Source organism: Syngnathus scovelli, chromosome 21 (assembly GCF_024217435.2).
Source record: "Syngnathus scovelli strain Florida chromosome 21, RoL_Ssco_1.2, whole genome shotgun sequence".
Taxonomy (NCBI): Eukaryota; Metazoa; Chordata; class Actinopteri; order Syngnathiformes; family Syngnathidae; genus Syngnathus; species Syngnathus scovelli.
In genome coordinates, this window is record NC_090867.1 from 4194756 (window position 1) to 4210953 (window position 16198).

The following is a 16198-nucleotide window of genomic DNA, read 5'->3' on the forward strand; positions in this document are numbered from 1 at the left end:
CCTCCCGACGGACCCTCCTCTCCAGCACCCCTGAATAGACCTTACCAGGGAGGCTGAGGAGTGTGATTCCCCTGTAATTGGAACACACCCTCCGGTCCCCCTTCTTAAAGAGGGGAACCACCACCCCAGTCTGCCAATCCAGAGACACTGTCCCCGATGTCCACGCAACGTTGTAGCGTGTCAGCCATGACAGCCCCACAACATCCAGAGCCTTTAAGAACTCCGGGCGGATCTCATCCACCCCCGGGGCCTTGCCACCGAGGAGTTTTTTAAGTACCTCAGTGACTTCGACCCCAGAGATTGGAGAATCCGCCTCAGAGTCTCCAGGCCCTGCTTCCTCAATGGAAGGCGTGTAGGTGGAATTGAGGAGGTCTTCGAAGTATTCTCCCCACCGACTCACGATGTCCCGAGTCGAGGTCAGCAGCACGCCATCCCCACTGTAAACAGTGTTGACGTTGCACTGCTTCCCCCTCCTGAGACGCCGGATGGTGGACCAGAATTTCCTCGAAGCCGTCCGAAAGTCATTCTCCATGGCCTCACCGAACTCCTCCCACGCCCGGGTTTTTGCCTCAGCAACCGCCGAAGCCGCGTTCCGCTTGGCCAACCGGTACCTGTCAGCTGCCTGCGGAGTCCCGCAGGCCAAAACGGCCCGATAGGACTCCTTCTTCAGCTTGACGGCATCCCTGTCCACCAGCGGGTTCGGGGATTGCCGCCACGACAGGCACCAACGACCTTACGGCCACAGCTCCGGTCGGCTGCCTCAACAATGGAGGCGCGGAACATGGTCCACTCAGACTCAATGTCCCCCGCCTCCCCCGGGACGTGGGAAAAGCTCTGCCGGAGGTGGGAGTTGAAGCTCTTCCTGACAGGAGATTCTGCCAGACGTTCCCAGCAGACCCCCACAGAGCGTTTGGGTCTGCCAGGTCGGACCGGCATCTTCCCCCACCATCGGAGCCAACCCACCACCAGGTGGTGATCAGTTGACAGCTCCCCCCCTCTCTTCACCCGAGTGTCCAAAACATGCGGCCGCAAATCCGATGACACGACTACAAAGTCGATCATCAAACTGCGGCCTAGGGTGTCCTGGTGCCAAGTGCACACATGGACACCCTTATGTTTGAACATGGTGTTCATTATTGAAAATCCGTGTCGAGCACAGAAGTCCAACAATAGAACACCGCTCGGGGTCAGATCAGGGGGGCCGTTCCTCCCAATCACGCCCTTCCAGGTCTCACTGTCATTGCCCACGTGAGCATTGAAGTCACCCAGTAGAACGATGGAGTCCCCAGAAGGAGCGCTCTCCAGCACTTCCTCCAGGGACCCCAAGAAGGGTGGGTACTCTGAGCTGCCGTTTGGTGCATAGACACAAACAACAGTCAGGACCCGTCCCCCCACCCGAAGGCGGAGGGAGGCTACCCTCTCGTTCACCGGCGTGAACCCCAATGTGCAGGCGCCCAGCCGGGGGGCAATAAGTATACCCACACCTGCTCGACGCCTCTCACCGTGGGCAACTCCAGAGTGGAAGAGAGTCCAGCCCCTCTCGAGAGGGCTTGTACCGGAACCCAAACTGTGCGTGGAGGCTAGTCCGACTAGATCTAGTCGGAATCTTTCTGCCTCGCACACCAGCTCGGGCTCCTTTCCAGCCAGAGAGGTGACATTCCATGTCCCAAGAGCCAGCTTCTGCAGCCGGGGATCAGACCGCCAAGGTCCCTGCCTTTGGCTGCTGCCCAGCTCACATTGCACCCGACCCCTTCGGCCCCTCCCACAGGTGGTGAGCCCATGGGAAGGGGGACCCATGTTTTTTAACATTTCGGGCTATGCCCGGCCGGGCCCCATGGGCGAAGGCCCGGCCACCAGACGATCGCCTTCGAGCCCCGCCTCCAGGCCTGGCTTCAGAGGGAGGCCCCGGTGACCCGCGTCCGGGCGAGGGAAAACAAAGTCCATTTATGTTTTTCATCATAAGGGGCTTGGGTGAGCCGTGCTTTGTCTGACCCCTCACCTAGGACCCGTTTGCCATGGGTGACCCTACCAGGGGCATGAAGCCCCCGACAACATGGCTCCTAGGATCATAGGGGCACGCTAACCCCTCCACCACGATAAGGTGACGACTCGCGGAGGGGCAGGACATAATTCATTTGGGAAATGACCAATTAAAATGTCCATTGATAACATTTTGGACTAATATTGTAAGTCATATATGACACGACCTTCTACATTTAAGATTAGGAGGCAAACGTTAAGGTCCACCTTGCTAGTCACCAGAGGCATAATGCTACATGGAAAGTGGGAAGGGCATGTAGTACCTTTCGATATGCAGATAGACTACCAGTAGCCGACGTGAAGTCTCCGGTCTTCAAGTTTGGACATTGAAAAATATAGAAAACCAACGTTCAAGTCAAACGCTTTCCTTGATTATCCATTGATTGACAGCCGAGTGAGTGCTCGTTGGGCATGCTCGCTAAAGCTCCACCTCTTGTTTCATGAGAGCTAGCGAGTTTCCACTGACGTAGCGACAAATATCTAAGAGTGTCCAAGTGACGTCACCGATCAAACAGCCAATCAGAAAGTGAGAGTGAGGGCGGGTGTGGCACTTTTCACTTTCATTTAAAAAACCAAAGGAAAAACCAAAACGGATCAGTGTGTGTGTGGGGGGGGAACGATTCGTTGAACGATTCCAATTTTTTATTGTCACATAAAAGGCATATAACTTTTTTCTCATATTTACAAAATAGAGAGCCCGTGGATGTCACACATGTATAAAAATATGCATTACATCTATATAAATATGTACATAATGTGCAAAACATATGGCATACAAACAAGAATGGGAAAAGGGTGACTGGAAGCTTCAATAAAATGATCGGCTGCACAAGGACCAGAAGCTCACTTGTGCTTAATTTACCACCCCAGAATAGTTTTATTGTAGCTTGAAAATTACCATGGTGATGAAGTGTGCAGTCTGTAAGAGGGCAGTTTGAGCGTTCTGATATGAATTAAGATTGAGTGCTAATGCATGAGTCTGCATTCAAGTACAGTACAATAAATCAAGGACAGTAGCTGTCATTACAAGAGTAACGTCCTCAACTGGCCTGTAAGATTCGCGTCACTGGTACAACTGCAGCTGAGACGTCCGATATGACAAAACATTTAAAAAAAATTTTTAAAAAAATGCACACAAGACTGGCTTTACAAAGGCAAAAAAAAAAAAAAAGTAGGATTATAAATTTTAATCAACCTGAAGACACGTGATAAATTTAAAAAAAGTGATGATATATCCCAATGCCCTTTTGGCCACAAAAATTTGACACGCTTTAAAGCAAACAGACGTCAAATCTAAAATACAATACAAAAAAAAAAAAAAAAAAAAAGAAACTCGTCTCCAAGGATTTAAAATTTAGCAATTTGGAGACACAGCTAAAGTTGCCTTTGGACTGCAGAACTAACAAGTAGACCTCCAGGAATACTGTGCTCCTACAAAAGTTAAGTTTGGCTCAGTTATTGTTAGCTTTTGTGCACGTACATATCGTCACTGTGCTGTACTGACAAGAAACATGCTTCTGATTATGCTTTTAGGCAATAAAATGGATTTACATTGGTTCAAATGACAAATTCAGATTCAAGACTTAAATGGCACATTTTGTTGACACATTATGGCAGCACCAATAGAAATAAATGCCTTGGACTAGGACTGCAAATATTTTTTTTCCAATAATCCATAAACTGTCTAATCCGATTGAAAATGTTCGTGTAAAATAGGACATGGTTTCAAATTTACATTGAAGTACATAAATTGATTCACTTATCGCTTTAATCAGTAACACATAAGAAACTATTGAGAAGCCTAATCAAATGTGTGTTACCTGAAATATGTATGTAAATATGCCATAAACAATAACATTGGGATTACATCGAAATAGGGCGGTGTAAATCCATCCTAAAACAATTTATAGCCTTTAAATTGTAGGTGATAACTAAACGTGGCGGCGCCCTCTAGTGGTTATGGACGTAAGTAAACAACAAGTGGTACAAGATGTGTTAAAGAAGCACATTCGCACTCACCAAATTCAAGACGTGGACCAGAGATGCAGATAATAAATTGACAAAGTTAAAAAAAAGAAAAATAAACCAGCAGAGCCCTCCTTGGCCAACACCTCTCAGGTGGTCCGGACATGTTTGACCCACATACAGCCAAGAAAACAGTCGTTAAAAACCTTTTGTTACAGATTCATCAATCATTTGATTGCGGTAGCACATTGAGTTCACACAACCAGACTGAAGGACGGTCATGTGCACAAAGACGAGACGACTACGCACAAAGCACATGCAACTCGCTTGCACAGCCGCTGTGGCACAATTCTCCAACCGTTTGGCTTCCTGATCAGCCCGGCCTCGTTGTAGAGATCAGTGGAACCCTGGACCAGAATTTTGACATTAAAATATTGCCTTTTTCTTTGGGGCTTTTTTTTGTCGGGTGACACCGCAAAATGATGAGTTTAACTCTGGGCCAAACTAATTCAATTGCAATAACAGTTTCGAACTTAATTGTTACCTCAAAATGGACCAAATTCAACCTTAGAGGTTCCACTGTATACATACACCTGTAACACACACATACACACACGCACGCAGTGTAGTGATACTGCAGGACAGTTAGATATGGACGTCAACTTCCCCAAATGCAATTACTTATGCGTCACAGCGACTGTCGTTATTTGTTCCCTTTCCCCATTTGTTCGTCACAAAAGCTGCCGGCACAAGGAGCAAAATCCATCTTTGTAGAATACATTCAAAATGAAGGGACCCGATAACAGATCTCTAAAGCTGATCAGCCTCGTGAGATCACAATCAACGGTTGATCGTTTCCAAGCAATTGGTGATATGTAGCGTTCACATTAGCGTTGTTTGGAGGCGACCGACGCCATGCCTCTTTAGTGCATAGCGTGGTCAGAGGAGCGTCCTACGGAGAGCCATTTACGCGTTCTAGTATGCTCAATTGTCTTGACCTCCTGGTTAAGGAGGCTAACAAAAATGTTCAAATGGCTCTCCATGGAGTCCTGCATCCACTCCAGTCAGTTCATCAGCGTCATGACAGTATAACTAGTCACGTTTGATGAGTCGGCAATCATGCAGTTTGTTTTTGTTTGTTTGTTTCTGCTGAGGTCACCTTGCCATTGGGTTAGCGTGACCTCATATTTATACAGCAGCCATCACTATCGCTGGATATAATCCGGGCCTGGAGATCATGGCGAACATCTATGTACAAAAGTCCTTGCTACCAGAATTGACATCATGATTTAAAGCTGTGCCATCGCCTGCCTGGCCTGTCATTCCATTTGAATCAGTGCACTACCTGTACAGTGGTGTGGTGCTCTTATTTTTTGTCATCCTTCTATCTTCCAATCGGAGCTTAGCTACTCCTGCCCAGCTCTTCTCTTATTTGTTGGTCAGTCCCAGTGCAGTTGCAGGTCATGCGTGTCCAGGAAGTCCGTCGGCATCCCGAGCGGCGTGAGTGCGCCGCCGGATCCCGGCGGCATGGTGAGGTCCAGCCATTCCATGTTATCCAACCCCGGGTCGGACAGGCCTATATTGAGCGAGGAAGGGGGAGAGGAGGTGTCGCAAAAAGAAAGGTCGGACGTGTCCATGGGCGAGTAAGGCTGGTGCTCCATCAGCTGTGCCTGCAGCTCCTCCATCAATCCCCTGGTGCGAGGGTCGGATGCCGCCGGCGTGTCGGCCAGCGTCCTTTCCAGGAAGGCCTCCAGCTGGTTATCGGTGGCCAGCGAGGAGAGGTTGGCTAGGCTGGGGTCGACGGCCAGGCTCAAGGTTGGAGGAGGAGCCACCTGGATTTGGGGAGGGTGCCTGGAGAGGACGGTGTTGACTGGAAGGGTGGTGATGCTGGCTGTGACCGGGTGAGTCTTGTTGATAGACACTGGAGGCTCATGCTGGACAAATGGAGTGATTTCTAAAGGGTGGTCAAATGGAGATCGAAAGAAGAAAACATCATGAATGAAGTCGTCTTTGAGGCCCCGCTAGCTCGGGGTACTTGACTAACCAATTTATTGTGTTTCACTGCACTCATCCAAATCGGGGCACTCGTGAGGTTGGAATTTACCACACCATACAAGTTGACCCATAAATGTAAATGAGTAACAGACTCAGTGCTTCCTTACCTCCACTCTGTATAAGAATTTCAAACAAGTCATCCATCTGCTGACTGGTTGCTGTGGCAACCTGCCAAGACAAATATATTTATTTAGAAGGGATGGGAAAACGCTGGACAGTGGTTTAATCCCTCAAGCGTGGTATGAATAGCGTGTGTGCGTGGAGGGGGAGCGAACCTGTGACAGATTGTTAACGTGCAGGTTGCGGCTCTGTTTGACAGCATCTTCATAGCGAGGGGGCTCCCGTGTCTTGGGAGGCTGGGAAAGAAAAGGCGCGGGCTGGAGGATGAAGGTCGGCTGTGGAGAGGAGGACTTGACAAAGAAAAACTGCAATGTCAGCACAATCAAATCATAACGTTGACACATGACACTGCGGTTACCTTATTGAGTGTCCCGTTAGTGACGTGGTTGGGCGAGGCATGAGGAGAGGCCCTTCTGTCTGGGGAGCTCCCCAGGAAAGACTGAGGATTTATCTCAGGCCTCGTATGCGTCTCCACGTCAGTCGTATTGTTGCACATGGTCAAAGTCTGGAAGTATTGTCAAAAACAGAATAAAAAAACAAATCGAATGTTGCCATGGAGTGGAGTGGCTAACCTGCAGCAATGAGTTGTTGTTGGCCAACTGCTGGTTAGGAGCCATCTCCATCTTGGTGCTCTGCAGCTGAGGAATGGAGGTCTGGATAAGGCCTGGATTTGAGATAGTGGCCTGAAGGACAGGCTGAGATGAAGGGGGAGGGGAAACTCTTTTAGTTTTCTGTAGTGATTCCATGCTAAGAGAGTAGCCTTAATTAAGATTGCGGCTTCCAAAACAAGCAACCAATCATTGGGTGGATGATGTAACATCATCTTGCGGCTATCAACACACACTGCAGTGGAAACGAAAGCCAGAAATCATTTCAAGATGAGGTGAACCGCGAACACGCTTTGTCATCCTTACCTGCAGGTTGACAGTGGTGCTTGGCAGCTGGATGCCGGCGGTGTTGTTGGGCAATGACACCGGGAGCAGGATCTGAGTTCCAGTCTGGCCATCGGTACTGAGCAGAGTCTGAGGTTGTCCAGATGCGGTTAACAAGGCCTGCGGTTGACCGAGCACCTGCGACATCCCGCCGGGATGGCTGATGAAGAACTGCGGCAGGGTGGGGGTGGTCGTTTGGGACTGCGGCTGGGTCTTGAGTTTGGGACTTCTCTGGGAATGGCAGAGAAGCTGTGGGCTAGTGTTCACTTGGGTCTGGGTGAGAAAATGATTTTGGGGCTGGAGTTGGATTTGCTTTCCAGAACAAACAGTCACATCCTCCAACTTGACCGCAGTTTGCAGTGGGTTAGTGAGAGTCTGGGAGCCCAGCAGCGAGTTAGGGAGGGAAGTCGGAGAGTCGTTTGTCAAGACCGTTTTCTCTTGTTTTACAGTGTTGTCGTTTGGGATGCTTGATATGGGGCTCAAGGAACATGAAACAGTGGCGAAGTTGGAGGCTATGGTGGGCAAATCGGTGGTACAGCTGCTCTGACACCTCTTCTCCACCTCCAGCTGCATCTTGAGCTCCTCCACCAACTTCTGCTCCTGCTCAAGCTTCCTCATCAACTCTTCAATCTGCCGCTCTTTCTCATGGAGCCTTCTGTCCTTTTCTGGTACGGGCAAGCTGGGGAGAGGGGAGGAGCCAGGTCCTCTTGACACTAACTGGATTTCATGTTGGACTTCTGACATACTGGCATCTTGGTGGAGGGTGAATGGGTCATTAGGAACAGGGGAAACTGGAGGTGTGGCGCTCATGTGCTCGGAAGCTCCCAGCAGGGGTGGAAGGACAATGGCAGGGCTAGTCGTGGTTGTCTCCATGGGGATGGCGGTGACTGTGGTCGTAACAGGTGTGGGAATAGTGTTGGGAGCCGAGGAGCTGGGAAGATCCTGGAAGGGCTTCAGCCTTTCGATCAGATCTGTTTTAGTTCCTGACACAGGGAGGCCACGCAGCTTTAGTTCTAGTTTCAGCTCGGCCACCTAGAAGAGAAATCATATTTAGCTAAGGGTCATTCTAAATTGGCTCACCGTAACAGCATTTGCTGGATGATTTTAAATTGATTTAAATTGATTTTTATGCAGCACTTTGCCTCTATTACATCACTTAGCCCCACACTCAATTTCTGCTTGATTCCAAATTTCGAGGTGCCACGTCCGTCGAGTCGCTTCACGCAGTTCAAACTGTATCCGAGTACCTTCATCTCCTCCAGGTTGGCAGGCAAGACTCCGGGCTTGCGGTTAGATAATGAGTTGTTCTGCCGGGCCAAAGACATTGGGGGAAGCGGAGGTGCAGTGGGTAGAGAAACCACAATGGAGGCCGGCAGACCGCTGGCATTGCTGCTTTGGCCTTCTGCCACAGACCTACGCAGAGGGAAAAAAATAACACTTATTGATATCAGAGCAAACGTTCTGAATTGAACAGTGAAAAAAGAAGAATGAGGGGAGAAAAAAAAAAAGGTTTAAAAAAGGAAACTTTTTTTTTTTTACATACTTGAGTGGGGCTGGTAATATAGTTTGATAGTTGTAGTGTTGCTGTTGCTGGCTGAGGATCTGCAGTTGGAGGAACAGCTGCTGTTGTTGCAGAAGTCGGGCATATGAGGAGTCCATCAGGGTTTCACTGGGCTCTTGCTTCTGATCTGGTGGAACGTACTGGTGGTACTTCAGCTTTTTCACTCTAGGCTTGGCGTCTTTGCCTTTCTTACGGATCTTCTCAGAAGGCAGTTTGTGTTGGCTTTGCTGTATGTAGACAGCAAAAATGTGTTGTACAGATTTTCACATAAAAAGACCTGATGACACTTACCTTCACCAATGTTGGGGCAGGTTTGGAGGGAGCGGTTGGAGTGACTGGTTGAGTGTGAGAAAAGGCTGGGCGGCTTTTTGGCTGCTCATTAGTAGTGACTGCTCTCATTGAGTCTGTAGTGGCTTGTGTAGCAGCTTGGGGGGACTGATGTTCTCTCTCTCTGACCTTCAGCAATGGGCCTGAAGGAGGCAGGGATGGCGAGGGAGTTTCTGGGCATTTACTGTCCACAGGTGAAGGCATTGAGCTCTGAGACTCTTGGCTGGTAGGCTGCTCCGGGGACAAGGCATCACTGCTGTCCTCATCCATGACCTTCGGATAGTTCACCTGCCCTATTACCAAGAAACCACGAGAGATGACAAGCGTCACTGAGCAGCATCGTTCCAGATAACTGTTTGGTTACAAGGCAACTATTAAACCCCTCATAGATTATTTCTTCTCTCACCTATTATGGCCTCTTTGAGATTAGAATCCACAGGTAAAATGTTCTTCTCCACCAGCTCCATGGGCCCAGGTCTCTGGGCTATTTTTTCATTCAAGTTGTCAGCCAATCGGGCTCTTTTCAGCTTCATCTGGGTGGCCTGTAGTGACGGTTCGGCTCCGGTCTCTGAAGAAAAACATCGCACACTCGGTATACAAATATGACAGTACCTAAGTAGAGTTGGTTAGGGGGGAACATTTGTCTCGAGCAGTGAAAATCGCTAGGGGGGGGGGGACTCCCAACTTCCAAACATTGATATAAAATGTATACAATACTTGCCTTGCAAGATGTGCATCCTGACCAGTTCTGCTCTCTCTGGACGACTGCGGATCTTATGCTTAAGAAAATTCTCAGTCTGAGAAGGGTTACACAAAAGACAAAAATGTCATAATTTTAAAAACACACTTGATTGTCTTTTGTCTACAATTATTTTTCATACCCTGGCTCTCTCTAAGCTCCGAATCTGCCCATGGAATGCAGCCGGGCTCTTCAGCGCTAAACACAAGACATTTTGGTGAAACGTTATTCAGAAAATAATGAACTAAAATATGTAAATCATCAGCTTTGTCAGTATTAGCTAAACCCCCCCCCACACACAAACACATTGAGTGATGATGCGCCTACTGACAGGCGCCATTACTCACGTGGCATGATGCCCTGATCCACCAACTGCTCCCGAGTTCGCCTTTGCTGAAGTCTCAACTGCAGCACTGGTTAAGATAAATAAAACACAAGATTAGGGACCAACAAAAATGATTTGACATTCAAAACAAAAGCACAAACTTCAAAGCAAACCAACTGTCTACACCATACTGTAGTTCTGGTTAATATTGAGAAGACTCACAATTGCCATTTTAGTTCATTCCAACGCATTCAAGAGCTGCTATCAACCACAACTCAAACCCGGTCGACTTGAACCTTTGACTCGCCCGTGATTTTATTGAGATGTTCCTTTGTCAGTTATCATCAAAGACGCACTCAAAACAAAACTAATAAAGCGCAGCAATTATTTACAACTGACCACTGCAATGCATGCTGGGAAGAGTGCCACCTCACCTTTGACACAATATTTACTTTGGGTATATACAAAAAAAAAAAAATACTAAAAGGGGATTCCTGTTTTTAAAACAATAGGCATAAATAATTAAATATGAGTCATTTTGCACCGTATTTTGAAAGTTAAATGAAGACTTCCTGCCCAGCTTGATCTGGTTTACACTGTGCAATCTAATGAATCCTCGGGCAAAAATAGACGTGGCGCGTATTTTTAGCAGAATACAACAGTGCAGCTTCATAGGGTGTGTCACAGTTAGAAGTGGCCCCAGTCGCACAACCCCGTTTGCGAACGCTTGCGTCACCGTGACTTGAGTGTTTTTGTTGTAAAGTTTGCCTGGCAACTCCGTCTGCGTAAAAGTACAGACATCGGCGCTGAGACGTTGGAGGGGAACATTGATACAGCAACTAATGGGTCGTTACGGTTGTTGAGACGTTACACTAGCAAAAACAATGCAATCGAACACGGCACGCAAAGCCACATTTGGTGAATCAGACGCTTCCAGTCAAATGTTGTTCAACTCAACAAACGCATTAACGAGCAGTGACGCAAGTGAGCCGTTTACGCAGACAATTGCAGTTGGCAGGTCATTTGGGGGAATTAGGGCATTTCCTACTTTTAGTCAAAGATTATAAATAGCACATGAAATTCAGAGCACAAAACGGGATTTTTTTCCCCCCCTTGAAATGTATTGAATCAATAAACAATCAATTAACATGTCCTTAGTCAAACTCCAAGTGACTGTTCTCACTTTCTGCATGCTCAGTGATTTCAGTGGCAGGAATGATGGCATGCAGATTTATGTTAACGTTGAAGCCAATATTTGAAACGGGGCTCTGCGGTTGGCTAAACGCTACAGATGGAAAGTATGTGTGTTCTCTCTCACTGGAAGGGAAATGACAAAAGCCCATATGATGAGTGGGCACTTGGACAGTTGACATTCCGCATTAACTTTTCCACCGCCAACTTTGCACCGGGGCTCTCCTGCAGACCTCAGCAAATATTGGCTTTGGTGGGGGGAGGGGGGAGACTCACCAAGTGACAAGTAAATTACTGACTACCACTTTTGCCTGCACTCTTTCAGCTTCTTAGCCCACTTAATGATCGTGTCCAGAAGTAGGTTAGTAACCTCACCGTTTTTGCGTTCATTGAGTGGCGGCAGGTTCTGGGTGGGCTGCAGTGACAACTCCTCCATCTCATGAGTCACTGCTTCACTCTGTGGACTGGGCACCAGCGGACACATCCCTTCTGCCCTGAGGAGCCCCTGGGAAACCTGAGGCTCCATCCTGAGTCAGGAGAGAACTTGGCGATGTTTGAGCAACCGCCGTTCTTTAAGTTGAGTGAAGTTATGACCTGTTGGAAACCAAAGATAAGGGAAAATAATCAATTGTCTTGCTAAGAATCATAATCATCATTATGTTTGTATGACGACTTGTGGCAAAATGCTGAGGGTGGCATTTCATTTCAGCCAACTGGAAGAGCTCAATCCAAACCCAAATGATTTATTAAAGCGAGTCAGTCAGTTCACCATTGTCCATGGGGAACAATGTCTGTTTGCGTATGAACGACAGCGCTCAGACAGGTTTCATAATCTGTAATATGACAACATACTAGTGGTGGTTTCAAACGGAGGGAACGGAAACATTTCGGGGAGTAAAACAAGCCGTTTAAGCTTCCCAACAGGCATTTAATAAGCAGATGACGTTTAAAACACCAATGCCATTCATCTCTCCAGCAATGCCATTGCCAACGTGGTTATTCATTCCAGGACCTCCAAGACCTCTTACAAACTTTCCCGATGTTACTTTTGGCTATGTTGATGTGGACTGTCATTTCGCCCTGTAGGTCTATAAGTACAACAAGAATATGGGAGAGAGAGGAAAAAACATCATCTTCCTACAGTGGAAAAATGCTTAAGGATTTGTAAAAAAAGTACAAATATTTTCAAGCAATTACACAAATGAACTCCAAGATGATAATAATGTAAATACTAGATAAGCAGTATGCTCAATGACTAATCCAATGACGTACTATTTTGCTCCTAATTCTGGAAATACTGTTCCATTTATCGCCCAATGGCTTGGTTTGCTTTCCTTCCTCACTGACATCTTGTGCATGTGTGGATACAGCTCAGACGAAGAGTGTAGCATGCTCAATATAACATTGTATTTCCCCCTCAAGGGGACCAGAAGGCTTGTTGTCCTTCTATTTAAAGCCAGCAAGTATTTCCAAGAGTCGTGTTTATTTGCTCATGGTGTCAGTTTCACACACTGTGGGTGGGTGAGTGAGTAGGCAACAAACAAATATGAATAAAAATCAATAACTTGCCACACCCTTAATTATTTCATTTTTAATAACCACATTATTGCTGTTAGGGCTTTCAGTACCTACCTTAAGAAGAAGGGGACAGCAAGAGGAGGTGATCAAAAGCTTCTTTCCCTAATGTTAGGCTGTGGAGTTACACCTGATAGGGGACAAAATGAGACATTTATCAAGACAGATAGCAGACATGAATTTCAAGAGATTTACAAATGTCCCCGCTTAAGGATTCCTAAACCGAACAAATCTGCAAAGAAACCGAAATGGAATAAAAAGATGAGAGAGCCACAAAAGGATGGTTGATGAGCACCACTTCAAGACGGCTGAATGAAGCGAGCTCAAGTTCAAGGATGCAGGGAAAGACAAAAGGAAGCTCGCAAGTTGCTCGGAACAAAGCCAGCGGTTGTATGAAACGGAATACTAGAGAGCCACACTGCAGTCTGAGAGGAGAGACTCTCAGAATACAAAAATCGCTTCTCAGCAAATGTTTATTGGTCTCTGCGACAGCTACAAAATTTCAATGGAAATGGAAAAACGACTGAAGGGAGAGGAAAAAAAAAAAACACAAGTTAGTGAGAGAATGCAAGCCACATACGTAGCTGTCGCGGCTAACAAGTGCCAGCGAAGAGTAAACATTGTAACTACACAGGCAGCATTAAATGGATGTGCGGTATTCGTTTTCAAACTTCTATGTCGTTCTTTAGATGCAATTAATGAATTAATTCCATCGACTGACTTCAAAATAGGCATTCCAAATGGAAACATGGCTTTACAGAGTCTGGACTGACTTTTTTATTCTTGATGAACACAACACTAGTGACTTTCCATCCTTAATGAAAACAACACCATCTCGAACGGAGCAACGTTTTGGATGTCAACCAATAAAATACTTCAAATTCTAAAGTCTATTTTGAACAAACCAAACAAATGTGTCGTTTAACCATCGTAAGGGGAATACAAAGTTCAGTATCCCACAGTCTTACTGCAGCAACAAGAGGTCAAATGGCTTTGTTTTACAAATAGCAACGGCCACGTCAACTCCCACAGATAATATACTAAAAATTGTTAGCACGCACACATGCAAAAACTGACAAAAGTACTTGTTGGTCTGGTTGGGACGTCTTGAGCTCATTCAAATCAGTTGTGTTTTATCATTCAACCATCTTTGCTATTTTAGAACGTATTGTAAACAATGCTATCTTGAATTTTACAGTATATTTATAAACTCTAAACTCACACACACATTACACACACGCATGATTTGGGTAAAGTTTTCAACTAGCAATAATCGCGCCTCGGATAAACCTCATAGATCCCACCCGTGCCAGACTCAGTGGAATTTGCAGTTTGGGGGCCCTAAATAGACTAGATCTGGTCCAAGAAAAACGTCTGCCTTTATCCAGAGATAAGACCAGCGATGATGTCATCACTTGGAAGTTGGATTCATCAAGCAAGGGCCTGCGCTTTTCTCACAGTCACCCGCACGTGCGCGGCCGCTTCCTTCCTGGCTTCCTTTGTGTGCTGAAAATGGTAGCTAAGGAATGGACAAAGGACAAAAAAACACGACCCGATTCCCGTTTTTGGGAAAGTACATCACACAAACCGGAATGAGCACATCTCCACATAGCTCAGCGTAGCGGAGCTGGAATTCAACTAACCGTATCAAGACTGCAATTTGTCAACGCCAATGTTACAGACAGTGGAATGAAAATGTAAACCATAATTATTAGGTAGGTAGCGGTCCAGGCTAGCTGCAATAAATGTTGTGACTTGTCAGCAAGGCGAGAGTCATTTTTTGTTTTCACATTACATGGCAACAAACATCGAGTGGCTTGTTTAGTATGGAGTCGCCAATTTGTCAATCATTTGGAAAAGGGTCGGGCAACGTGTGTTTAACGACTGTGACAACTAAAGCGAGTAGCACGGAACGGAAAATGTGTGATTTCACAATAAAGGTGTTAAGTCATTCATCAAACGTTACAGCGGCTTGAATTACCCAGGTATTAACATATATTAGCCGACTTCCTGTAAATTCATACAGCACTCGGAGGTTGAAATAAAAACACGGACGGGCAGAGATAATGACTTTGCCATCGACCCATATGCTCGCATGATGTTTAAATTGATGCACGCTTTTCAACATGTGGCTGCCACAGCCTGCCAATATGCATGACTCAAGAGTCTGGATCTGCTGAGGCATCACCCCACTTCTACAGACAAATTAAAGGGTGATGACATCATGTGGCCTAGGCAGACCTTGTTCTGTCTCTCATTTGCAAGACTCCAAGCACATAACAGTTACAGTCAAGATGTTTTTGGTAAGACCTGGTACGTATACGAATATTGCCACCAAAAATGCAAATCATCCATTTTTACTGGGAATATAACACACGTGTCACGTGTATATTACACCATGCTCAACTACGGGGAAATATTGTATAATTGTTATTTTTTTCAGGACATTTGTCACAAAAAACATGAAAATAAACAGCTAATGACACCGAGGGCTGCAACTATACGTGACATGCATGTGAAATTGTGAATGGCATCCCTTTAGGGAGTTTTTGTAAAGGAGAAGGCCGGTGGGTGTGGGGGCGCAGCGGTCAGTTTCAATCTGACAGGTGAGTGACTTCCCCACAGTAACAAATACTTATCACTCCGCCATTGTTGTCTCGTTTCGAAGACTGAAAATAATGTAAATATTCAATGCTCGCGGTGTTTTAATGTGTGGACCCAATCAATAGTTATGTCGCTGTTTCCATGAACACATCTCGCTCGCTTTACATTTTGGGCTGGTTTGCGCGTTCCAACGAGCTAACATGCTAAAAACAAGGTGCCGCCATGACGAGCAGAACTTACCCACTCGACGACACCAGAAAGTCCAAAGTGTCCGACTTGGCGTTCATGGTGATGTATTCGTTGGTGCTAGTCTTGGATAATGTTTTGCTTTCCTCCTGCAATGAGATTGAAGTTTATTTGGCGGAGTAAAATGGCTGCGACTGCTCCGTGGGGTGCTGATGCGGAGTGACGTCAGGACGCAGACGAACGCGAAAAGAAGAGGGTGGGGGCGTGGTCGCAGGAGCATTGGGGGGGGGGGGGGGGGTCGCTAACCTCCCTTGTGGGTCAACATTCGGGCACAAATACGAACCTGACACCGTAGTTCAGCGTCAAATCAGTACGTCAGTCTCGACCCAACGCGACAACAGCAGTGTCGTCGTGTTACGCAATAGTAACAGCTGACTCACCACTACAAAGCATTTAACTCTGTAATTAACTCATTAAATGGCACTGCATGAAATAAATATGAACAAGAGTTGTTTACTTCTACTACTTACTACTTGAACTAACACTCTTTGGCAAGATCCCCCCCTCATGTTTTAAAG

At 46.5% G+C, this 16198-nt stretch overlaps 1 protein-coding gene across 2 annotated transcripts; it reads right to left on the bottom strand.

Annotated features, from left to right (window-relative positions):
- Positions 1-2664: 2664 nt before the first annotated feature.
- Positions 2665-16055, bottom strand: mrtfba (myocardin related transcription factor Ba). Of its 2 annotated transcripts, XM_049759181.2 has the most exons (17): positions 15964-16055; positions 15675-15769; positions 12888-12960; positions 11631-11849; positions 10087-10152; positions 9882-9937; positions 9722-9797; positions 9407-9568; positions 8965-9293; positions 8656-8900; positions 8360-8525; positions 7095-8144; positions 6753-6875; positions 6539-6685; positions 6336-6470; positions 6168-6228; positions 2665-5959 (listed from the first exon to the last, which is right to left on the bottom strand). In XM_049759181.2, exons 4-17 carry the CDS (start codon positions 11779-11781, stop codon positions 5445-5447), a joined length of 3282 nt encoding a protein of 1093 aa, XP_049615138.1. In that variant the 5' UTR covers positions 11782-11849; positions 12888-12960; positions 15675-15769; positions 15964-16055; the 3' UTR covers positions 2665-5444. The 2 variants fall into 2 exon arrangements, with proteins under 2 accessions (XP_049615138.1, XP_049615137.1); XM_049759180.2 differs by lacking the exon at positions 15964-16055 and having other exon boundaries at positions 15675-15864.
- Positions 16056-16198: the final 143 nt, after the last annotated feature.